Genomic DNA, 25,812 nt, shown 5'->3' on the forward strand with positions numbered 1-25,812 from the left:
ATCTTAGCTGTGGAGGGCAGTGTCACTGGCCCTCATATGTGGGATCCGAACCGGGGCCGTCTGGCATCCCAAGCCAGTTCTTAACCATCGCGTCACTCGGCTGGCCCTGCATTACTTTTAATAATGAGAAAAAATTTAACCAACAAAAATGCATTATTGAAAATAAATAAATTACATATGTAAGCATGTGTGCACCACAAAAGTGCCTGGTGCTAGCTCCCACCACCTGAAATAGCCTTATTCTTTATAGCAATCAGTCATCTCACATAGACATAATGCCTTAGGGAAGCATCCTTTCCTTCTCTAATCTTTAGCACAAAAGCAATCGATAGCTTTATCATATTTACCTCCATATAAAATCCCAGTTTGCCCTCTCATAGAGAATGTAGACATAGCCCAGTCTTTGCAAAAACAAGAATCATTTGAAATGTGATATCGAGGACTTGCTGAGAATCCTGATACCTGAATACTCATGTAACAAATGGTAAATTAATGGATCAATAAAGCACTTAACCAGCAGAGCACAATGGCAATGCTGGGGTTTGGCTACTTCAAAGATAGATTATTTGCTGCAAAAGAAATTGACTCATCAGTGATAAATAGATACAATAGAGGGAAAGAAATGTACATGTTCTAGATTTCTCTCCTCTTCCATGGAATTTTAGCAGCATTGGTACAGGGGGAAAAGGCACTGCATGCATCCTTTGCAGAACAGAACCAGAACAAGATAGAGATCAAATAAAGAGAATGAGTTGCAGAAGCCCAGAGTTTTAGCTGTTTTCACCACTTACATAAAGATACAGAGGAGAACTCAGGAGTGCCCGATTCTGGACAACTGGATGGCTGTCAATGAGAGAAAGACCAAGGGAACTGCAGATTCACAAGGGCCCTACACTATCACCGTCACCACAGGGCATGGCTAACTGGGCCAAAAGGCAGGCAAAAACACAGACATATTGAAAATTTTCTATCTCTTGCATATACAGTTCATTTAAGGAGTCAAGTAAACAGGGATGTTTTGTGACTTTACTTGTTCTATAGTTATATCAAGTGCCCATTCACTGATTCACATACATACTGAATGCTTCCTGTCCTGGGTGCTATGAATGCAAAGGTGAACAAAACAGTTTTGTCTTCAGTTTTCATTCAACAGATGCAATAATCAGATCAAGCAGATTTAATTCAGTTTGGCAAACTTTTACTAAATGTCTATCCTTCTGCTGATTTCTTGAGGAAACTAAGATAAATGTGCAAGGTCCTGGCTCTAAAGGAACTTATCTAGTAAGGAGACTAAACAAAGTCAGGAAAGAATCAGAGCAGACTGAAGAAATTGGCATGTGAGTTGGGCTTTCAATTGCACAAGACAAGCAGGTTTATGAAATGCAGGCATTCCAGGCAGGGGATGCTGGGAGAAGGGCTGGTAGTCTCATTTGACTGCATTGAGGGGTCCCATATAGCTAGATCATGTTAAGTAAAATGGGGAATGAAAAGAGAAAATTAAAGGAGGTAGAGCAATAATTCATCCCCCTCTCTCTACTGCTTATATCCAAGTCAAGACTATCATTATTCCTTGCCTCTTGCCCACAAGGAAGGCTCTATCTCCCAGCCTCCCTTGCAGTCAGAATTGGGCCAACGTGAATGGGTTCTGGCCACAGAGGTATATGCTGAAGTGTTTAGATCACTTCCAGGCCTGGTCATAAAACCCCTAAGTGATCATCAACACCTGCTCTTCCCCGTCCTGATAACGGTAAAGGCAATGAGATATATTAAAGACAACAGTGTCAAAACATGCATGGAGCCTGGATGCTCAAGTTACCACTCCAGAGTTGCCTAGGAGAGCCACCCAATTTAACTACACTGTTAAGTGACCAAAAAATAAACCTCTGTAATGTTAAGGCGTTGATTTTAAAAAAATATTTCTTTCTTTCCAAAGTATACCTCAGCTTATCTCAATACCTTCCCAAGTAGTTTCTAATTCTCCTCTGTCTCATTTGAATGCACACAACTGCCAAAATAATTCTCTTAAAAAACAAATTGGATAATGCTCCTGCCTGTTAGATTTCCAAGGCTTCCTACTGCACTTACAATAAAATCTAAATTTCTTAACAAGGATCACAAGGCCCTCCATCATCTAGTCTCTGCCTTTTCTTCCAATCTCATCTCAAACCACTCTCTCCCCTCATTTACTATGTTCTGCCACTTGTCTTCTTTTCGTTCCTTTCTTGAATCAGAGCCTACGCACATGATCTTCCTTTTGCTTATAACATTCTTCCTCTTATTTTTGCTCTTCACATGGCCAATACAGTCTCACTTTTTAGGACTTGGCTTAAATGGCAGCGTTAGAGAAAGACCTTCCCTGATAGCTCTACCTCTTATTTTTTTCTTTCACAAGCAGCCCAACTATGCCCTGTGAAAAATTTAACTCCTATGTTATCAGAGTCAGGGGATCCTAAAACGGCTCTAAGTTCCCCAAAGCAAGAGGAGAGCCTACTACATTTTGATGTACTCTTTGTTTAAACAGTCCCATTCCTAAACCTGGGACATATATTAAGAAGATTAATGAAGCTTAGACAGCTTTGGATTTCCTCTCTATCGTATCTTCTGATTTTAGCTATGTTGTGGCAGTGTATGAATTGGTTGATACACACATTTTAGTTTCAGACTCACCAATGGTGTGTATATATATTTATGGCTTTCATTAGTCTTTTCAACTTGCTAAACAATGCTTAAAAAAACCTGAACATTAATAAAGATACTTTTTGTGTTCTTATGTCAGGATCACGTGATCCTATTAACAACAATTTCAGGTAATTCTTCATACAACTTTTTAGTTCTTTTGCTGCATTTTTCTTAACCAGTCATGTTAATATTTACTTTACAGTATCTATTGTGTTTGTGGCCACCTTTCCAAGGAAGGCAGATGGCAAAATGCACAAAGAGGTTGGGTATTTTTGAAGGAGTAAGAAATGGGTTCAGAAACCACTTCTAGTACCTTTGGTTTTCCCAGGCTACATGTCTAAACCAAGTCTCCATAAGATGGGGATAATAGTACTACCCAGGTGTTATTGTGACATTGCTGTGTATCATTATTGTGACAATAATGTGTAAAGGCATCAAGGGCTCTTCTTTATCCAATCTGATGCTGCCATCTTAGTTTCCCATTAACTAGTGACAACACAGGGTCCTGTGGTAGAACTCAGGTTGAAAAGATTTTCCTAGGCAGACTTCAAAGAGGTTTTCCTTTCTCAAAAAACTTTACAAGGATTTATTTAAATTTTAAGGTAGCCATACTTTTTTAATCACTATCTACATTTCTGAAAATGTTGGCCCAGAACTTTTTTATACACTTTTAATTTGAAATACAGTTGACCCTTCAACAACTCAGGGGTCAGGGGTGCTGAGCACCCACACAGTTGAAAATCTGTGTAGAACTTAAGTTGTCCCTCCCCGTATACAGATTCCTAACTACTTATAAGTCAACCCATACAGTTCAAACCCATGTTGTTCAAGTCAATTGTAATTAAAGATTCATAGGAAATTGCAAAAATAGTATATAGAGAAGTCCCCTTCACTCAGTGTGCCCCAATAATAACATCTTAAATAACCTGAGTACAATATCAAAACCAGGAAAATGACAATGGTACAATCCACAGAGCTTATCAAATTTCACCAGCTTCACACGCACTCGTGTGTGTGTGTGTGTGTGTGTGTGTGTGTGTGTGTGTGTATGCAATTCTATCACCTGAGGAGATTGATGATGGCCCAGCACATTTTAGTCTCTTATAGTTACAATGCTTTCAGACTCTAATAATAAAAACAATATTTATAATAAGATACCTGCTTTAATCTCAGCTATCATTCTGATACCTTCACCTTTAGTTTAACAGACGGAAAACAGTATTTGTAGTACACAGTATATAATAGCATTTAGGTTGATAAACTTGGATACAATTTTCCAGAACACAATAACACTTCCCAAAAGCAAGTGTCAGACTTAATCTATGTGAGACATGCACAAGAGATTCCTGGTGGAGAGAAAAACAGCTCTTCTCTCTAGGTCTACTTCTACTGTCAGGGTGAGCAGGAGCAGTCTGCTGGATGAAGTGCTGAACATGTGGAACTTGTTAAAATAATTTTTCTAGCAAGAAACTGATTTTTAAAGATTTATAAAACATATGAGTAGACATTCAAAGTGAAAGTGGCTTCATAAAACAGCATCATTTAACACTTGGATTATAAACTATATTCACTTTGGTCATGGCTCAGAATACACAAAGTTGGAGAAATACTGGGGGTGCCAAAAAATGTACAAGTTTTAAGAGATGTTATGCATGTATTATTTTTCAAAGTTGAATTGAATTATGGTAACAATGTGTAGTATGAGTTTGCTCAAAAGATGGCGTTAATCAAATGAATGCTAGTGTCATTCACTGTATTACAATTTTAATAGTTTTCTCCTTTCTTAAAATGTGTATACATTTTTTTGGCACCCCCAGTATTGTTATTTGCCTTTTGATGTAGTCAAGTGAAATACTGGTATGTTTTTTTGCTTGATGCTGGAGGAGGTTTGTTGTTGTTTTTAACTATACTAGTTGTCCAATGAGGAATTTAAAATTTTGAAAGAACGGCAATTAAACTCAAATTCAGGAATGAGTTCCCAACTGTAAAATTAACCATATGGACAGTATTAGTTCACAAGAGCATTCATATTCAAAGTAGAGTAATTTTTCTCAAAATGAAGATTGCAGCAGACCTCTGTGAGGAAAGTAAGAGACAGAAGCTACAAAGCTCTTTTTGGAACTTGATGGCACACTGATACTAGTCATCAGAACACACAGTCACTTACACCAACATCTTTTTCGCAATTATCCTTCTGTCCACCTGCCCCTGCTCCCACTCACTGCTTATAAAAGATGAGAGAGCAAGAAAGAACCATATTATTTATAGAATCTGTGAAACAAATAAAATGTTAAGGCTGCTCTCTCTCTTCCAAAAATAGGAAAATCACTATACTTTGTTTTGTTATTATATGAGAGAAAAACAGAGAAGCCTCTAAGAGACTATCCAAATGAAAAACTTGGTAACAATAATCTGTTAATTTAAACTAAATTAATATTAGGTCTAAGTGTCAAAGTTAGCTGGTAAATATGATAGTCTTCTTTAGATTGTAGACACAAGTAAGTTGAGAATGTGATCAAAAAGTTTTTGCTGTGCTAAACATTTATACTCCCAAACTTTGTCAACAAAAAAAATTATTAGTACTCAAGATGGGAAAGTTAGGATATTTTCCAGCTCCTCCTGAACTAGTCTTGCAGGTATAATTTCATTATTTTATTGCAAGTAATGTGTACTCTCTAATGTAATTATAAGAACATACTCCAAAACAACTTGAATATAATGTATTTTCTCCATTTGTTAGACAGTCTATATAGTTTATAATGCAAATAACCAATAGGAAAGAAGACAAATTCACCTACTGAAGCTCTTTAAGGACCTAAGGTTGTACGTTGCCTGTTTTATATCTTGTTTATATCTTACACAAAAGCTGCAATTTCACACTGAAATAGTTATTATATGCGAATAAAATCACTGTGCTGTAGATGGTCTTAGTCTTTTGACTAGACAACCCTGACAACACTTTAGAATATAAAACTTCCTTTAACAGGCAGTAAAGTCTATGTGTTGTCCTTTGCAGATAAAAATAATACACTAATATATTATTATTATTAATCCATGTGTGGCTTCATTTATGTTTTCAATGGTAGTGATTATTTTGCATTAAGCTCTGACCAAGTTCTCCCTAAGAGCAACAGAATCTTCTGAAATACAGCTGGATGGGTTAGGGATGCAATTTGTGGTAAACCTAGACAACCCTTATAAGGCCTCATTAACTGGTGCTCTCAGGAAATAATTCACTAACCACAGACAAAATGGAGCCAAGAATTTTCACTGACTGTTGTCCCATAGCCTACTAACATATGATGTGCTGCCCTTAAGCCCTCGACAGATACATTACCTAGTCAGACGTTTCCTTCTGGTCAAAACATTAGCTATAGGATTTATATAATTTCAACTATCTATCAGCAGTTCTATACACCAGATGAATCATAGCAGAAACAGTAAAATCTGTTACATGATAAGCCTCAAACTCTAATAAATTATGTTCATCCAGAAGGAAGGAAACACACACACACGCAGACAGACATTGTCATCATCAGTTAATTTCACCACATTCCTCAGGATATATTAAGATAGTATTATTCTAGGGACCTCCCCTAGTTATTTACAACACTCTCAAAGCTACAATAAGTGAAGACAGAGGCTAAATGAAAGAGAGTAATTAGCCCACAGAACTCACAAAGACGATTACCTGGTAGTCTGGTTTTGTAAAATAATCCAAAGAGGAGATGTGGTCCAGAAAGATGCTGAATTCTGGAGGGAGATGTTTCAACATAAGCCTGTGGTCATACCTCTCCTTAATAGAGCCTACTTGCTCCTGGGAAGTAAAGAGAAAAGGAACCGAAATCAATTCCTCTTGGCAGCTACACATTAAGAGTCTCTTAGTAACAGTCCCAAGGGTATGTGCAGAGGAATGAGATAGTGGGTAATTAGGTATAAAGCCAAAACTGAGTTCTTACTAATAGCTTAATGCACACCACTTTAAAAGGAAGGGGTGGGGGGAACTATAATGCAGAACCAAAGGGTAACACAAAGTTCTGCATCAGTGAATTGATAGCTCCCCAAAGAAAAAGTTGATCTTAAATCTATGTTTCTTTATCTACACAGGTTTTTACAGTTTTCAAGTCAAATAATATAATGCGACAATTGAAAATTAAATGATTAATAAAAATGACTTATAAAAAAGAAAAAGAGAGAACTAGTGAAAATAAAAGCTAAGAGTGAAGGCTAGAAATCAAATCAGAAGTGATAATTGTACTTAAATTAGTAACTATTCTCAATGTACATAGAAAAAGTCAAAACATTAATTAGATCTCTAATATCATGATGCTCAATAGACAGAAAAATACACATATTAGGATAGAGTTACAAAATGGAATACTATTCTGCCATAAGAAAAGATGAAATAGTGCCATTTGCGACAACATGGATAGATCTTGAGATTATTATGCTAAGCGAAATAAGTCAGACAGAAAAAGTCAAGAACCATATGATTTCACTGATATGTGGTATATAAAACTGAAAACAACAAAGAAACAAGACAAACAAATGAAGAAACAAAATCTCATAGACACAGACAATAGTTTAGTGGTTACCAGAGGATAAAGGGGGGAGGGGGATGGTAGATGAGGGTAAAAGGAATCAAATATATGGTGATGGAAGAAGAACTGATTCTGGGTGGTAAACACACGTGATATATAGATGATGTGTTACAGAACTACATACCTGAAACCTATGTAACTTTACTAACAATTGTCGCCCCAACAAACTTTAATTTAAAAATAAAGGACATAGTGAAAGTGCTTGTAAATTTTAATTCTTATACATAAGCATATTCTCAATCAAAATGACTACCCAGGAGAAATTTTTATTCCTTCCCCTACCAAAATTGACATTTACATTTTCAAAATTACCTTGTCCTTGATTTTTCTCCAAGGCAGCTGACCAACCACAAACTCCACCAACATGTAGAACAAGGACCAAAGGTCATCATGTCTTCCCATTTCCTTCATAAGCAAAACAGAATTCACATTACATTACCATTCCTTGAGGGTACATTACATTGTTTATGGCCTAACCATTGTGTTTCATCTAATTAGGCCTAATAATGTAGATATATTTCCCATAAATTATTTGGTAAATATATCTATATATTTCCATAGCTATACAGCAATCTATATGGAAGATTAGATACACTGAAGAACTTTTTGATACAAAGAAAACTCCAAAACCCAGAAATGCTATAAATAATATAATTAACAGCCCATTTATTAATAAATACATTCTTAAAAAAGAGAAGGTGGGGGAAATGGGGAGTGGAAATTATTGTTTAGTGGGCACAGAGTTTCAGTGTTACAAAATGAAAACGTTCTAGAAATCTGTTGCAAAATAATGCAAATATAGTTAACACTACTGAATTATACAATAAAAATGGTTATGATAGTAAATTTAATGTTATGTGTTTTTTACCACAAGTAAAAAAAAAGAAGTAAAGGAAATCATAAGAGCCAAAATTAAAAGAAAGTTGGAAACAATAGAAGCAAGCTGATGCTAACTAAAACATTGGTTTCGGCTGCTCTGCAGGTATCTGTCATAGCTTTTATCAACGAGAGTTTTATCAATCAGGAAGTAAATAGGCGTGAAAGCATTGAACCTATCCAACACAGGAGTTGTAACTGAGATACTCTCCCCACCATTATCATATAGCTAGGACCCTCAAAGGGCTATCTTTAGTGGAATATTTGGTATGCACATTATACTGCAGTATTTTTTTTTCTGTAGAATTCAACCACTATCAATGGGATAAAGTGAGTGGTCAAAAAGAATTTGCAGACCAGCCAAGTGGCTCAGTTGGTTAAGAGCTCGCCCAAGAGTTTGAGCTCTGAGCAACAGCAGTTCGATGCCCAGCCCGAGCTGAGCTGCCGCTGAGCGGCCAACAGGTGGCAGGATGGCTCAGCTAAAAAAAACCCCAAAAAACCAAAAAAACAAAACAAAACAAAAAAACAAAAAAAAGAATTTGCCCTGAGAATTTATTATCACAGTCCTGTCCCTCTCTCAGATTTGGGGTCTAAATTTATACCACTTCTGTGTTCTGGGAAATAAAGCCCAGAAATGAAGTGTTTTCTGGGTGATCCTGTCCTGCAGGTGCAAATGAAAACCTTGTGAAGATAAAAGCACCTTTAAATTCAGGACTTCTATGAGGCCCACCAAGTATAAGCTCATTATATGAAATTATAAAATACATTAGAAAGCAGGCTACCATAAGTTAATGACAAGAGAAACTATAAAGAATAGAATTAGATATTCAAGAATTTTAGAAATGGAATTAGAGGATATAGAACATGAAATGTTTAAAATGTTTAAACAAAAAATGAAATTAAAAGTCATAAGGGGCCGGCCGAGTGGCACGTTGGTTAAGGACTGGCTTGGGACGCCAGAGGGCCCCAGTTCGGATCCCACATATGAGGGCCAGTGACACTGCCCTCTACAGCTAAGATGATGAACAACAGCTCAACCTGGAGCTGGGCTGCCGTGAGTCGCCGGCGACGGCGTAGATTGCAGCCCTTGTGGCAGTGGGATGCCATGGGCTACCGTATGTGGCCAGCAGCCAGCGTGAGCGGCCTTCTAGAAGCTGGTGACTGATGTGTCTCGCCCGGGAAGAGCGCAATGATGGGGCCAACTTGGGCCAGTGAAGCAACGTCCTCCACAACTAGACTGAAGAACAAAAAACGACAGCAACCTGTCTGTTCCCCTTCCCCCAATTCCCCAGCACTGTTCCCATCCCCCAATTCCCCAATAAAAAAAATCTTAAAAAAAAAAAAAGTCATAAGAATGGAACCATATTCTATCCAAGAAAAAAAAAAAGACCAATTAGATTTGGAAAAGGACTAAAAAGAACATCTAGAAATAAAAAGTACAATTATAGAAATTAAAAACTCAAATGGACACATTAAAAAGCTGATCAAACACAGCAGAAAAAAGAATTAATGAAGACATACCTGAAGATATTATATCTAGAATGCAACAGAGACACAAAGAGTCAGAAAAACCTGAGAGTGAACTGAAGAGGCATAGAAGACACAACAAGAAGGTCTAACATATATCAATTTGGAGATATGAAGAAGAAGGTATAGGAGAAAGGGAAAGAGGCAATACTTAAAGAAGTCACGTCTGAGAATCTTCCAGAATCAATGGAAGACCAGAGTGTTCAGATTTAGGAAGCACGACAACTCCCAAACAGAATAAATATAAAGACATCTACACTTAGGTACATTTGAATGTATCTGCAGGACACCAAAGACAAAAGGAGGTATCAAAAGCAATCAAAGAAAAAAGGTAAGTTAAATACAAGGTAACAACAGTTAAATGGACAATGATTTTCTCAGTAGCAACCATAGAATAAGAAAAAATAGTTTCTAGAAAGTATTGAGATAAACAAGTATTAAACAAAGGATTAAAATGTAGGATAGCAATGAGACAAAGTGAACAGAGTTCAAGTGTTCTAAAAAGTCTTTGTACTGTTTGGGAACTGGTTATGTAAAAAGTTTAAGATTACGGTACAAAAAAAATGGAAATGGGAGAACACTATGTTTAGAAATGACCAAATCAGGGTTGCAGAGTGTGGAAGAAACAAGTTTACTAGAATTATACGCTAAATCTTTTAAAATTAGACAAGCATCTGTGAAGGTACCACTAGTTGCACTCCTGGGTCACCACAAAAACTGACAATCATTGTTGTGAAGCTATGTTACTATGTAAAGCATTCTGCTCCTCAGGTGTGTTGGAGCAGAAAAGAAGGGTAAGAACCAAGGCTATACAGTATCAAATTCCTCTACCAAGGTCGTATGAATAACAAATAATAAGGTTAACAAAGTAACTTTTAGAGCACTGTATGCTGGAGAGGCTTTTGGAAGAAATCTCCACTCTTCAAATTTACAAAAATAAAATATATATAATCTCTTTCTAGTAACTATTTTGGAAATAGCGAGTATGCTCTCTGAAAAGTTTATGCTTACCACAAAAAAAGTCCTATTTCAAAGATTCCAAAATTGACATAATTCTTTAATAGAATTAATTAGAAAGCCTTCTACTTCTAAAATTTTTTAAGATTCTATTTGGAAAATAAAAGAACTTTCTTTTTAAGGCAGAATAACTGCCTAGATGCCATAAAATAAAGCAACACTGAATCAAACCAAATGAGTCTTGGCAGAATGCTACACACTGATGAAAACACTTTTCCTATTTTCAATCTATAATCACATCCTAAGAAACCAAGTGAACTGGAGCATAACATAGGAGACCTCAACATATTCTTCCTATTATATTTAGCATTGGTCAAATTTTCATTAAAGCAATTTTGGCTTCAAAGAACAAAAATAAGGTAATGAAAGATCAAGAAAAGATTTAGGGCCAGCCAAGTGGCGCGTTGGTTAGGAGTTGGCTTGGGACGCCAGCTCTGAGAAGTAGAGACCCAGTTCGGATCCCACATGAGGGCCAGTAACGCTGCGCCCTCTACAGCTAGGATGGTGAACAACAGCTCGACCTGGAGCTGGTCCACCGTGAGTTGCCAGCAACGGCGTAGGCTGCAGTAGGGCTGGCTGGCAGCGGGCGTGCGCTTTCTTGAGCTGCTGTGAGTGGCCGTCCAACGGCCGGCAAGCAACTGCTTCACCTGGGAAGAGTGCAATGATAATACCAACATGGGCCAGTGAAGCAACGTCCTCCACAACTAGACTGAAGAACAAAAGGACAGCAACTTGTCTGTTCCCCTTCGCCGATTCCCCAACGCTGTTCCCCTTCCCCAATTCCCAAATAAAATCTTTTTAAAAAATTTTTTTAAAAATTATATTTTATCAAGGAATCACTTGTTAAAATTTTCAACTCCATCCAAACAAGTTCAAGGATTGAGAACCCACAAAATACCCACCTTTCCTACTCATAATTAAGGTTCAGGATGAGAAAAAGAAACCAGAACAGAGCAAAAGGACAAGAGAGAGAAAGAGAATATGAATTTAAAAATTAAACCCAAGAGAAAAGGTATAATTTACTAACATAAAAATTTTGAAGTTGTCTGCACTTGAGATCTTCATGAAAACAAAAGGTTTGATAGAGGTGCTATCACAGATTAGATGCATATTATAGGTTAAAATGATGACCCCTACATTTTATTAGGTATTGACAGTATGGTATTCCTAAATAACTTATTGAAATAGAACACAAATGTTTTACTTCTTCAAAATTCAATATTAAATTTATTAATATTTACTTATACCTAGGACACAAGATTCCCTATGACATATACTTAGCAATGATCTCTTCTGGCAAATCCAATTTTATTTTCTATGCAATTGCACACATCTGTTATCCACTACACACCTTACCATACATTAGTATTACTAATACCTTTCTCTCTGCTCCAAAGAACATTCTGCACCTTTGTACGCTAATGTAAAGAAATCAGTCTGATTCAAGCTATTGGCATGCTTATACTTATCTGACTCTCATTCAGGTACTTACCCTGTTCCGATGAGCGTTGATTGATGCATAACGAACTGTTCCTCGAAAGCCTGCCACAGCTCGAGGCTACAACAAAACCAAGCAAAGAATAATAAATGAACTTCAAATAGCAAAAGATTCAGTATACTTGTGCCCATTAAGTACATGTAAGAAAAAATGTGCATTACTGTCACAATAACACACTATTTAAATTTCTAAATTTTTATTGTGAAATATAGAAAATTAGAGATGTTAAAAAAGTGATTAACATCTTAGTTAACAACAAGCCCCATTTTTTACATTTTAAAATAAAGTAGTATCTATAACAAATAAACTCTGTACATTAGGAAACATTAAATGCTTTCATATACCCAGAAATATGCCAAGAATCATAGTATATACATTAATATTCAGGCTCTGGTTACAAATAAGTATATTAAGACCATGAAGAATCTCTAAGTAATGTAAGATGCCAACTTCTTTGTGTCTTGGCTATTTCATTCAAACTCAATTCAAAGATGGTGGCAACTTGAATTCCTCCCTATATATGCAATTTAAATATTCATAAATTCAAGTTAATGGGTACTTATTATGTGCCAAGTACTGGGAATAAATCCAAACATGAATAATGCATGATCCTAATTTTCAGAGAGTTGTACTTAGGATAAAGTCCAAACTCTTATTTGGCTTACAAAACATTCTATGATCTGGCACTGGACTCATTCCAAAATGGATTTATGTGTGGTTTCTCTTACAACCAATTTTGTTACTAGCTCAAAACTTTGCACTTGTTAGTCTCTTCCATTAGAATGCCATTTCTTTGCCTGCCTCCAATGGCTAGCTCTTCTACTCCATATTAAACCTTCTGCTCAAATATCACTTCCTCAGAAATATTACTTAATCATCCTAATCTAAAATACTACCCACCCATGCAATGTCACTTTATTCTTTTACTCTGCTTTATTTTTCTCTCATAATACCTTTCATTACCTAAAATTAATTTTATTTATATTTTTGCTTATTTATTGCCTGTCTTCTTCCACTAGAATATAAACTCTGTGATAGCAAGGTTTTTGTCTTGCTCATTTTACAGACATAGATACAGGTTCTGAGAGGTAAGAAAACTTGCCTGAGAACACAGAATTAGTAGGTGATAAAACCAGGTTATCAACCAAGGTCTTTTCACTTGAAATCATACACTATTTCCATTCTACTGCTTCACAATGATCAAGTCAGTCCCGTAGAGATTCATGGATGGCACTATAATAGCTCAATATGAAACCTGACAAATTTGAAAATGACTAGAGCCAACAATTTTCATTAGACTTTTTTTCAGTAATTTCAAATTATCCTCAATTAACATGCATTATTTTTGTAGTCAGAAAAAGACTATAATTAATGTTACTTTAAAAATCTTTAGTTATCAGAATCATTTTGGTCATATGCTAAAGCATAGGATAAACATTCTATGTCTTCCTCCTTTGTTTGCTCATTTTTGTAATCTATGTTTAATCTATTCAAATTAGTTGTCTATTTATTTCTTCTTTCATGAAATTCTTCCCCTTTAATTACTCCTTTTTACTTTTAAGATTTGACTATGTGTATTTAAAAAATATTCTTTGTATTTAATGACAAGTCCCAGTATTCAAAAAGCTTCTGCAATTTATTTAAATCCCCTTTATTTTCTCAGTTGCCATTCACTGAAAATCACAGCCAGTAGATCTCAATATTTTCCTAAGACATCATGACTAACAGGAATATACTCAATTTGGCTGATGGGACTCTGAGAATGGCAATTCCTCTTTCTAGAAGAAAACTGTGTAACAGGACATATATGAAAGCCCTTTTCACCAAATAGCATTTCAGAGGTTGTACTTTTATTCATTACTTGACAACAGCCTTCACTAAACACAAAAATATTTTTGTAGCATGTAATTTTGCCCAGTTATTTTCATTCCAGTAACTGTCAGGATGAAAATACCCAAACCTATTAGCACATTCTGCAGCTGAGTTTGTGGTTAATTGGGTACCAAGACTTCCCCCCAGTGGATTCCAGCCAAGACAAGCCCAGAAGACTCTCTCCAGTTAAGAGCACCCCTGGCCTGGCTCTGATCTTACTTCTGCCATGGGAAAGTTGAGATATAGGTAAAGAGAGATCGACTGTTTAGAGAGGTCTTAATATAACTGATTCGTCAAAGAAATAATATCAGGTTAAGAAAATTCAGCCACCTTATATAATGCAGGAAAGAATTCAACCCAACTGGGGAAAACAACTACGGTATATATATATATATACAAATAATTCTGATTCAAAGCAGATTACAATGAACATTGTCAGGAAAGTACAATGAGTTATAAAAGCCTAGGAGTGGTTAAGGATTAGTTCCATTTGGTGGAAAGGAAGAAGGAAGAGTCTTAAGAATAACATTTACCTGGGCCTTGACATAGGTGATCTCTTGATGCTTCCTTAATTGATGGCACTTTGGTAATATCTATCAAAATTACAAATGCGTATATTTTCTCTGACCCAGCAACTTCCCTAGTATAAATTAACCTTACAGATATACTGGCATATGTGCAAAAATAATGGATGTACAAATTCATTCACTACATTAAGTGTTGTGATAGCAAAAGACCAGAAGTAACCCAAATATTCATCAACAGGGAAATAATTATATAAATTATAGTACATCCATCTAATGGAATATACTTTGCAGCTGCAAAAAAATAAAAAATAAAAATGAAGCTCTATATTCTAATATAGAAAGATACACTTCTAGATACACTCCTGTTAAGTGAGAAAAAGAAACATGCAGAATGTACACCATGCTACCTTTTGTATCAAAAAGGGAAAAATGAGACTTTATGTCCATATTTATTGTATATGCATAAACATATTCTGGAAGAACAGATTAAGGAGCTAATGACAATACAGCTGTCTAAGGGTGGAGGGGGGGATAAGGGCAGTATAGGACAGGAGTGGGTTTGGGACAGCAAGGTGAAATGGAGATTTGTTTCAAGGTTTACCTTTTAATTTTTTTCAAGGTTTAGTGAGGTATAATTTATATACAATAAAATTCATACTTAAGGTATACACAGTCCTATGAGTTTTTACAAAGATATATAGTCATATAGCTACCACTGCAATCAAGATGTAGAATATTTCTATCCCTTCAACGGTTCCTTAATGTCCTTTGTAGTCAGTCAGTCCCTTCCCCTCCATTCCCAGTCTCTGGCAACCTCTGATTTCTGTCTATCACCTCTGAGAATTGTCAGGGGTTTTTTAGGTTTAACCATTCTCATTACTATGTAGTGGTATTTCATGTGGTTTTAATTGGCAGTCCCCTGATAACGAAAGATGCTCAGCATTTGTTAATATACTTATTTGCCATTTGTAGTATCTCTTCTTTGATGAAATCTTTTGCTCATTTCTATCGGTTTGTTTTTTATTACTGAGTTGTTTATAGATTCTGGATATAAGTCCTTTGTCAGATGTGTGCTTTGCAAATATTTGTTTCCCAGTCTGTGATTTGATTTTTCATTTGTTTAACAGTGTCTTTCAAACAGCGGAAATGTTAAATTTTGATGAATTTTTAATTTATTTTTGCAACATATGAATATAGTAATAACTTTTCAAAAGTTATATTTAAAAACATCTTTAAAGAAAACAAGTAAAATGTGGGCGTGGTTAACAACTTAAGAACATGTTTTTAATAAAATAAATACCTCGATATTTAAGTGAAAACAAAAAAGAAAAAATATATTGGGCCTAGAAGAACTGACAGAATTACCACAGAAAGAAGAAAATGCATTTTAAGTAAAAAGAACACAATGAACGATGCCAAAAGAAAAGAAAGTACTGTAAACGTTAGGTGAAAGAGGTGGTACGGTTGAAGCAAATGGTAAGAGAAAATAATGGAAAAGTAAGCTGGAATCAGATTAAGGATGGCCTTGAATGTCATATTAAGTTGTTTGGTTTATAATGTACAGTCAAATGAATTCATAAAAAAATTTTAAGTAGGGAAGTGATATGATTGAGAATGTTTCGTATGTTTACTCTGATGGAAGCATAAAGGATAGACTGGAAGGAGAAGGTAGGGAGACCAATGAGGAAACTATTTTAATAATCCAAAGAAGAAACTGTAAGACCTGTAGAAGGACAGAAGCAGAATGATGTGAAGAAGGGGATGAATGTTAGAGACAGAATGAACTCCTAGAAGAATAAGTCTAGGAGAAGGCAAGGACTCTAGGAATGAGCCTAGACTTACTGGTAACCAAAGTGAGGGAGCCAGGGAGAAAAAAAAAAGGCATGGAGAACTATGTAATAAAAACCCCAATAAAAATAAGAAAATAGTTGAAACTCTGGAAAAGTAACAGAGAAAAAAAAACTTAAAAAATTTTTCTTAATTAGGTCACTACAACCCAAGGCACTGGAAGTTTCAGCAGAATGGTTAGGAAGCAGAAAACATGGCATTCCAAGAGCTTAAACACAAAGCGCCAATGCGAGGTGCCAAACGAAGGGCTAAGGAAACTGGGGCATGCTTTAAACCAAGATAATACAAATGAGCATGCAGCTTTTGGTGGCTGTGAAGCTGGAGAGATCCCAGCTGGCCGGACGTCCGATTTCATTATCCTCTCATCCTTTCAACCCTCTCCCGAAGGCTCTCAATAAAATGGTTTGATTCCCCCAACCCCCTAAAAAAATGAGCATGCTGATTGAAATCATTAAGCAAATAAAAATTCAACTCTGAAATTGTATGGATCTAAGTATTAAAAATACCTATATAGTTCAGAATCTCTTTGTACCTCACATCTCTGTTTAATATAACTAATATATCTTAAAGGTGATAAAGAGTAGACGCTCTCAAACCAACCACATAAACAACTGACTAGTGTCACAGAGGTGACACTGTAATGCATGCTAACTGATGATCCTATACCATAGGTTTGGTAAATAAATACACATTTATGTTTTCAGGGAATTTCTTTGTGATGATGGAAGAGTTTTATATGCTGATTGTGGTGTTGGTTATAACAAATCTATACATGTGATGAAATTGCACATACCATTCCCAAACCCCCCAAGAAAAAGTGCATGTAAAAAATAGTGAAATCTGACTCAGGTCTGTACTTGATTTAATAATAGTATACCAATATCAATTTCTTAGTTTTGACAATGTACTATGATTATGTAAGATATTATCACTGGGGGAAGCTAGGTGAAGGGCACATGGTAACTACACTACTTTACAGTAGCTCCCTGGCCAATAAAATAGCAACTTCAATCTAAATGAAATTTAAAATTCAGTTCCTTGTTTGCTCTGCTCACAATTCAAGTGCTCAATAGCCACATGTTGCTAGTGGCTACCATACCAGACAGTGCAAACGCCGAACATTTCCATTTTCAGAGGAAGTTCCAAAGGGATGCGATCAGCAGACCACAGGATGCTTCTAAGGTGGTAATGAGCCATGGATGTTATAATACTTATACTTAAAAAGTATATGTGTGTTTTTTACATTCTTTTGGAATATATATAGCAAGACAAAAAAAATAATCAAAATATTGGTTTTCGTAGAAAACATGATGGCATACTAGCCAATCCAAGCAACTCACTTTAAGTTTCCTAAAAGCAATAAATAAATCTACAAAGGCAACTTTTGGTTTTATATTAATGGAACAATATGAGTGATTTCAATCATAATCATGATCCAAAAGTATGAAATTAACTTTATTTGAGATTTAAACAAAACGACGAAATCCTACTGGCGCAAAAACCCTAAAAGGAACTAGCTGTCAGTACATAAATAAAGGAAATTTCACTCCTTACACAGCCTGGGCCAAGTTCGACCACAATACTACTCTCCCTTCCACAGTGCTAACCTGACCCCAACCCAGGTTAAACCCAATTCTTGAACTAAACTGCACCTCTAAACAAGCAGTTAAAGGTATCAGAGAAAAACCACACAACTGTATGACTTAGATTGTCATAATACTTAAATGTACTGAAATCATTCCCTCGGGTCTTAACATTCCAAGACACTCCCTTATGACTTCAAAAAATCAGTACACAAAAACATTCAAGTCGACAACTACAAGACGACACCCACTACCAAATCTAAATGCCTACCTGCATGTGTCCACTTAGTCTGCCTTTTCTCAGCTACAATAGAAAAGTGTTCTTGCTCTTACATAATCGGCTAACCTCATCATTTGTGCCAGGATTCCTTCCCGTCAGCTATGCAAGAACTTGGCTCCTCTCATTGTTCCTGCTCTGTCCTACATTATCAATTTTTTTCACGTCTCCTGGAGCATTACCATCAGTACACAAGCAGGCCATAATAACTACCATTTAAAAAAAAATTAGGGAAGGAAGAAAGGATGGATTTGACTGCTCTTTCAACTACTCCCGTTTTACCAGTCCTCTTTAGAACAAAACAAACTCCTCCAGAGAGTTGCCTATACACCCTTTCTCCACTTCCTCTTCACCTTTCTCTCTCTAACCTACTCCAAATAGGTAAGCCAGATGGTCAGTTCTCAGTTCCCACTTTAATGGACCTAGCAATAACATCTGATACAGGTGACAATACCCCCACATACTTGAAGCACTTTCTCCACTTGGCTCCCGAGATATCATACTCTCCTGATTTTCCTCCTACCTCACTGGCTAATCCTCCCTCTCATTCTTCTTGGCTAACTCATAGTTCTTCTCTATCCATCATCAAGTTGCTGAAGAGTTCCTATGGTTCTGGCTCAGGACCTCTTTTCTTATCTGCTATACCTTCTCCCTAGCTGACCTAATCTAGTTCCATTGTTTAAATTACCATTAATTTTTAAACATTGGGAGCAAATAATTCTTAACTTTATATTACCTCCAGCCTTGATTTCTCCTTTGAGTTACAGATTACTATATCATATCATCTTCTTGTCATTTCCATCTGAAATCTAACAGGCATCTCAAACCTAACTTCTAGAAATAGAACTGTTGTTTTTCCCTCATTGATTCTGCTCTTCATCCTTCCCCATCATGGTTAATAGCATGACCATTCATACAGGACAGAAATTTAGAAGTCACTCTTATCTCTTTTTCTTTCACATCTCATTATCAAATCTAAAAGAGAGTCTTGTTAAATCTATCTTTAAAAGAAATCTTAAACATGGTCATTTCTCACCACCTTCCTTGTACCACCCTAATGCCCTAGGTCCCAACCACCATCAATGATCACTGGACCACGGCATTCGTCTTCTAAATTGTCTTTCTGATTCTACTCTTGCTCTCAATCGTCTCTTCTTCATACAGCCATAGTGACTTTTTAAAAAATTTGTTCTAAATATTTTTAAACTGTTATTTAATATATAATATTTCAGAAATGATTTCAAATCCAATAAACTGCTTAGAGCCTAACTTCTTTACCTGCCTGGCTACCACTTAACACAAGAACACTGATAAAACCAAAGATAGTATTCCCAGAATTTCTAGGCACTTAAATTCTCATGTGGTTGTTTTAAATATAACCTACTTCTGTATATAACTCTACTATACAGTTAGGTTATTGACAGATCACGTAACAGATTATACAACAACCATGCTCAAAATTTTCCGAAGGCTTTCTGTCACTCTTAGAATAAAATCCATCTCTGCAAAATCATACACAATCTGGAAACTACCAACCTCTTAAACCTTGTCTCTCTCCACTTATCCCCTCCCTCATCATGCTGTGCTGTGTTGTGCTGTGCTATGCAGCCTCCCTGCTTTTCCTCGAATACACCAAACTTATTCTGCCTCAGAGCCTTTGCACTTGCTGTTCCCTTTGCCTGGAACACTTTCTTTCCAGATATTCACAGGGCTTACTCTCATACTTCATTCAATGCTCAACTCAATTTTAATTTTCTAAAACAGTCTTCTGTCCTCACTGCCCATCACTCTACTTTGTGTTTCTTCATAGCATTTATCACTATCTAAAATTATGTATTTATTTGCATATTATCTATCTTCTCGACTAAAATATAACCTCCATAAGAGCCTCGTTTTGGTCTACTTGTTCACCGCAACAGTCCCAGCACCTACATCCATGCTTCACACATAATATGTGCTCATTAAATACATTATATGAGTGAATAAAAAAATTACCTGATAATATTCTAGAAACTAAAAAAAAAAAAAAAGGCACTTAGAGTAGAAATAGGATTCCAGAAATACATTAAAATATAATAAGCTAAATAGAAACTAAATTCATCACCTACCTTGCTACCTATTAATGCAGGACCTTCACTTGAACCAAAAAAATTCTCTCATAATTTCTAGGCACTTAAATTCTCATGTGCCTATATTTTAAATATAATTTGCATTTATGTATACAACTCTATTATTGTATACTTAGTTCACTCAAAACCAATGTTTCAACTTCTGTGCAACTAATTTGCTAGATATGAAAGTCACAATCAGTACCAAATTAAAACAAACTAAAGTTTAAAAGTAGACATAGGAGGTAGAACAATTAAGTTTGCAAACTCATCCTAGAAAAAGTGCTACATACATACCTCATTACTGAATATCACTACGGTTACCTTCAAAGTACTCCCCTTGGGAAGCTATGCACCAACGCCAGCGCCTAGCTCACCCTTCAAAGCAATTTTGGAACTCTTTCTGGAATAGCCATCAGAGCTGCTGTTGTATTACCCTTGATGGCCTGAATGTCACCAAAATGTCTTCCTTTCAATATTTCCTTTATCTTCCGGTAAACAAAGAAGTCACTGGGGGCCAGATCAGGTGAGCAGGGGGAGTATTCCAATATAGTTATTTGCTTACTGGCTAAAAACTCCCTCACAGACAGTACCGTTTGAGCTGGTGCATTGTAATCATGCAAGAGCCATGAATTGCTGGTGAAAAGTTCAGGTCGTTTTCATCTAACTTTTTCACGTAGCCTTTTCAGCACTTCCAAAAAGTAAACTTGGTTAACTGTTTGTCCAGTTGGTACAAATTCACAATGAATAATCCCTTTGATATCAAAAAAGGTTAGCAACATCTTTGCAATAAGTTCACGAACTTAATTGTCTGACCTCGTATAGGCCTTCATAATATTCTTGTATGATCTTTTGTATTGAGTTGTCGGAAAAGTCATGATGCATTTTTGCAATGAAAAGCATAGAAAAACACGTCATGACATTTCCAACAACCCAATATTTCTGTGGTATCTGTCATAACTTCTCTTTCATTTCCGATTTTGCTTATTTGTTTCTTTTCTCTTTTTTCCTTAGTGATAGCCAGGAATTTGTCAATTTTATTAATCTTTACAAAGAATCAGCTCTTTGCTGCATTTTTTTCTATTGTCTGTTCTCTATTTCACTTAATTCTGCTCAATTTTTATTATTTCCTTCATTCTGCTGACTTTGGGTTTCATTTATTCTTTTTCTAATTCTTTAAGATGTAATGTGTTAGATTGTTTATTTGGGATTTTTCTTGTTTCTTGAGATAGGCCTGCAATTATATAAATTTCCCCCTTATTACTGCTTTTGCAGAATCCCAATAATTTTGATATATTTTCATTCTCATTTGTTTCTGTGTATCTTTTTATCTCTTTTATTTTCCCTTTGACCCAGCTGTTCTTTAGTAGCATGTTTTTTAATTTCCACATATTTGCAGTTTTCCCCACTTTTCTTTTGCAGTTGCTCTCCCAATTTCATTTATTTACTTTTTTTAAATTATTTTTTTATTTTTATTTTTTTAGCTGAGCCATCCTGCTGCCTGTTGGCAGCTCAGCGGCAGCTCAGCTCGGGCTAGGCATTGAACCACTGTTGCTCAGAGCTCACACTCTTGAGCGAGCTCTTACCCAACTGAGCTACTCAGCCGGTCCTGATCTCCCAATTTCAAAGCATAGTGGTCAGATAATATGCTTGGCATGATTTCAATCTTCTTAAATTTGTTGATGTAATGTGTTAGGTTGTTTATTTGGGATTTTTCTTGTTTCTTGAGATAGGCCCGCAATGATATAAATTTCCCTCTTATTACTGCTTTTGCAGAATTCCAATAATTTTTATATATTTGCATTTTCATTTGTTTCTATGTATCTTTCGATCTTTTATTTTTTCTTTTACCCAGTTGTTCTTTAGTAGCATGTTTTTTAATCTCCACATATTTGTGGTTTTTCCCACTTTGTTTCTGCAGTTGATCTCCAATTCCAAAGCATTGTGGTCAGAGAATATGCATGGCATAATTTCAATCTTCTTAAATTTGTTGAGGCTAGACTTGTGTACCAACATATAGTCTATCCTTGGGAATGTTCCATGTGCACAAGAAAGGAACGTATAGTCTGGTGTTCTGGGATGAAAGGCTCTGTAAATGTTGATCATCTCCATTTTGTCTAATGTGTCATTTAAGGTTGATATTTCCTTATTGATTTTCTGTTTGGATGATCTATCCATAGCTGTCAATGGCATATTTAGGTACCCTACTATAATTGTGTTTTTGTCAGTTTCTCCCTTTAGTTCTCTTAGTAGTTGCTTCATATATTTTGGTGCTCCCTGATTGTGAACATATATTTTCATAAGTGTTATGTCTTCTTATTGTATGGTCCCCTTTATCATTATGAAATGGCCATCTTTGTCTCTTGTTACCTTTTTTATCTGAAGTCTATTTCGTGAGATAAAAGTATGAATACACCTGCTTTTCTCTGGATGCCATTTGCTTGGAGTATCATTTTCCATTCTTTCACTTTGAGTCTATATTTGTCATTGAAGCTGAGATGTGTCTCTTGAAGGCAGCATATGGTTGGGTTTTGTTTTTTGATCCAACCTGCTTCTCTGTGCCTTTTCATTGGTGCTTATTGATATATAAGCATTGCCTATAGCCATTTTGTCTTTTGTTTTCTGGTAGCTCGGTGTCTCCATTGTTTCTTTGCCTTTGTGTTTCTGTCTGTTACTTTAGTTTGCTGATATTCTATGATTTTTTCCCCCCTGTTTCCTCTTTTTTTTTTTATGTTATGTGTCTCAGTTATGGATAATTTTTTTGAGTGGTACGATTAAGTTTATGTAAAAGAAAGTTTCATATATACAATAGTCCATTTTCTTCAGCATGCATCTTATCTCTATTCCCCTTCGCAAATTCAGATCTTTACTCCCTCCCCTTTTATGTTTTTGTCGTCACACATTATCCTTATTTATGCTGTGAGTTCATTTTCAAATTGCAGTAGCAAATTGTCTTCTTCCCTTTTTATTATTTTTTATGTCATTTAACCTTTATGTTATATTTAAGTGTACAGTGCCCTATTCTGAGACTTGAGAGTTAAAATAAATGAAAGAACTCTACAAGAGCTATCAGACTCTATCAGAAAGAGGAATATAAGAATAATAGGTATACCAAAAAGAGAAGAGACAGAGAAGGGCACGGAGAGCCAACTCATAGTCAAGGAGAACTTCCCAAACCTCTGGGAAGAAATGGATCTTCAAATCCAAGAAACAAAGAGAACACCTAATTACCAAAATCCTAAAAGGCCTTCTCCAAGGCACATTATATTGAAACTGCCAAAAATTAATGACAAAGAAAGAATTCTCAAGGTAGCCAAAGACAAGAAGACAATAAGCTACAAAGGAAAGCCCATTAGATTATCATCAGATTTTTCAGCAGAAACTCTATAAGTTAGGAGGGAATAGAATCAAATATTCAAACTATTGAAAGAGAGAAATTACCAGCCAAGAATACTATATCCAGCAAAGCTAGCTATCCTTTAGATATGAAGGCGTAATAAAGACTTTTCTCAGGTGTGTTTGTGTATTGTACAGGGAATCTTTTGTTAAATTACAGCTGTTTAACTTATTGTAACTTCAAGGGGAGAGATCAATGGGGAGCCCTCATGACACCAGGTCTCTATATGCTACTTCTTGAATGACATCCATTCTGATACATAATTAACATTTATTTAATAAGAGTGATATTATAAGTAGGTTAATTCTCAAATATTCAATAATAATATGAAAAATCTTACTGGTCTGACGTCACCACAGGAAGTGGTAAATTGTCGAGCCAAGCCAAAATCAAGCATGTAACATTTCCTCCATGTACTAGGAAAGCGCCCCATGGCAAAGTTTGACTAGAAAAATAAAGAAGGAAAATATGCATACTCTTATAATAATTAGTCCTTACATCTTATCCTTCCTATATTTTAATTCTTCTATGTAACTATATGACACACATGTTCAAAATATACTATCTTAGTCAATGATATTTCCTGGATATCAATTTCATTGTAGATTCTATCAATACCTACCATGTTTCCCCAAAAATAAAACTGGGTCTTATATTAATTTTTGCTCCAAAAGGTATTTCTTCATTTATTCATGTACAAAAAACTACATTTATTCAAATACAGTCATGTCTGGCTGATGATCTTAACTGGGGCTTATTTTGGGCTAGGGCTTATATTACAAGCACCCTGAAAATCATGCAAGGGCTTATTTTCCAGTTAGGTCTTATTTTCAGGGAAACACGGTAACATTAGGTGAACTTGGAGCAACAAAGAATTTAAGCAACTGTATAAAGTTACATACAACACAACACTAACTTAACTGGAATCAGAACTCTAAGTTCTTTGAACTTTTAGTCTTAAGTCACTGCTTAAATAAAAACACAATCCCTATTTTTTAAAATGGGAGGAACTAGGTGTGAGCAAAATCAAATACATAGCTCAGAAATTTAAATGAATATCCTATAAACATCATAATGCTGAAGTTTGCTAAGTGTAAAAATTAAAATACAATTTTAAAAACAGACTTAAAGAAATACTTTGCATCCTTCCTTAATAAAAATAAATGTTAACATTAAATGAGCACAGTTGCAAAGATGGGTATGTAAACAAGAGAATTTGTAAAAGCAAAGCCAAATTGTTAGAGGATTGTTAGCTTTTATTTTAAAATACTGTTCTACTTAGGGAGCTTTCTGATGAAAATAGAAACTCTTCAATCAACATGGTTCTCAAATAATGACATTTAGTTTGGCACAGAAATAAGAGCCAGAGAAATCTACATTACACCAAGTCTGACTCTACTGTTAATTTTAGTTGGCATTTTCATGTAAACTATTTTAATTTTAAAATCACGTAGCAACAAATGGGTGTAATTTTCAACTGCATCAACCAACATACAAATTTATAGTAAATGTATCAGAAATGGATCATCTCCCCCTGTAAGCAATAAAAAAAACAAGAAGAAAAAAATAAAAACATATTTCACAGTTATGGAAATGACAAATAGCAAAATAAGAAAAATAGTAGCAAAAAAATACTATATATTGCACTCAGAAGAAAAAACATGGTCTTTCACAATTAATGGTTTCTTATAACTTGTCACTTTAGAAAGAGCTCAAAGAAGACCATGCCAACATCTAAAAGCAACATATGTATATATTTTTAACTAATATCAGGAAAAAGAAATATAAAAAATAACTACCAATGTAGGTATAAGGCTAAGTAATTAGCAATGTTAACACACATAATAATAATTAAGCGTTAATCATTTTTAATTTGGCTGCAGAGCAACATTTTCATTGTATTTGAGAAAAGCTCTTGAATATGTTATAATTGATAATTACCATTTTTTTAAAAAAATTAAGAGGCAGGTTACATTTTGCTTCCAGTTACATCTTTGCCACA

General features: G+C 35.4%; 1 protein-coding gene across 3 annotated transcripts in view; it reads right to left on the reverse strand.

Annotated features, from left to right (window-relative positions):
* TTBK2 (tau tubulin kinase 2) overlaps positions 1-25,812 on the reverse strand; it is a 136,459-nt gene that overhangs the window by 42,183 nt on the left and 68,464 nt on the right. For 2 of the 3 annotated variants that reach the window (XM_019645007.1, XM_019645009.1), the window contains 5 exons: positions 24,151-24,255; positions 14,604-14,663; positions 12,193-12,258; positions 7,593-7,685; positions 6,371-6,496 (listed from right to left, as the gene is read on the reverse strand). In XM_019645007.1, the coding sequence (XP_019500552.1) occupies positions 6,371-6,496; positions 7,593-7,685; positions 12,193-12,258; positions 14,604-14,663; positions 24,151-24,255 (450 nt within the window). The remainder of the gene's footprint in view (positions 1-6,370; positions 6,497-7,592; positions 7,686-12,192; positions 12,259-14,603; positions 14,664-24,150; positions 24,256-25,812) is intronic. The other variant, XM_019645008.1, reaches the window with a different exon arrangement.

This window comes from Hipposideros armiger, unplaced genomic scaffold (genome assembly GCF_001890085.2).
Source record: "Hipposideros armiger isolate ML-2016 unplaced genomic scaffold, ASM189008v1 scaffold_92, whole genome shotgun sequence".
Taxonomy (NCBI): domain Eukaryota; kingdom Metazoa; phylum Chordata; class Mammalia; order Chiroptera; family Hipposideridae; genus Hipposideros; species Hipposideros armiger.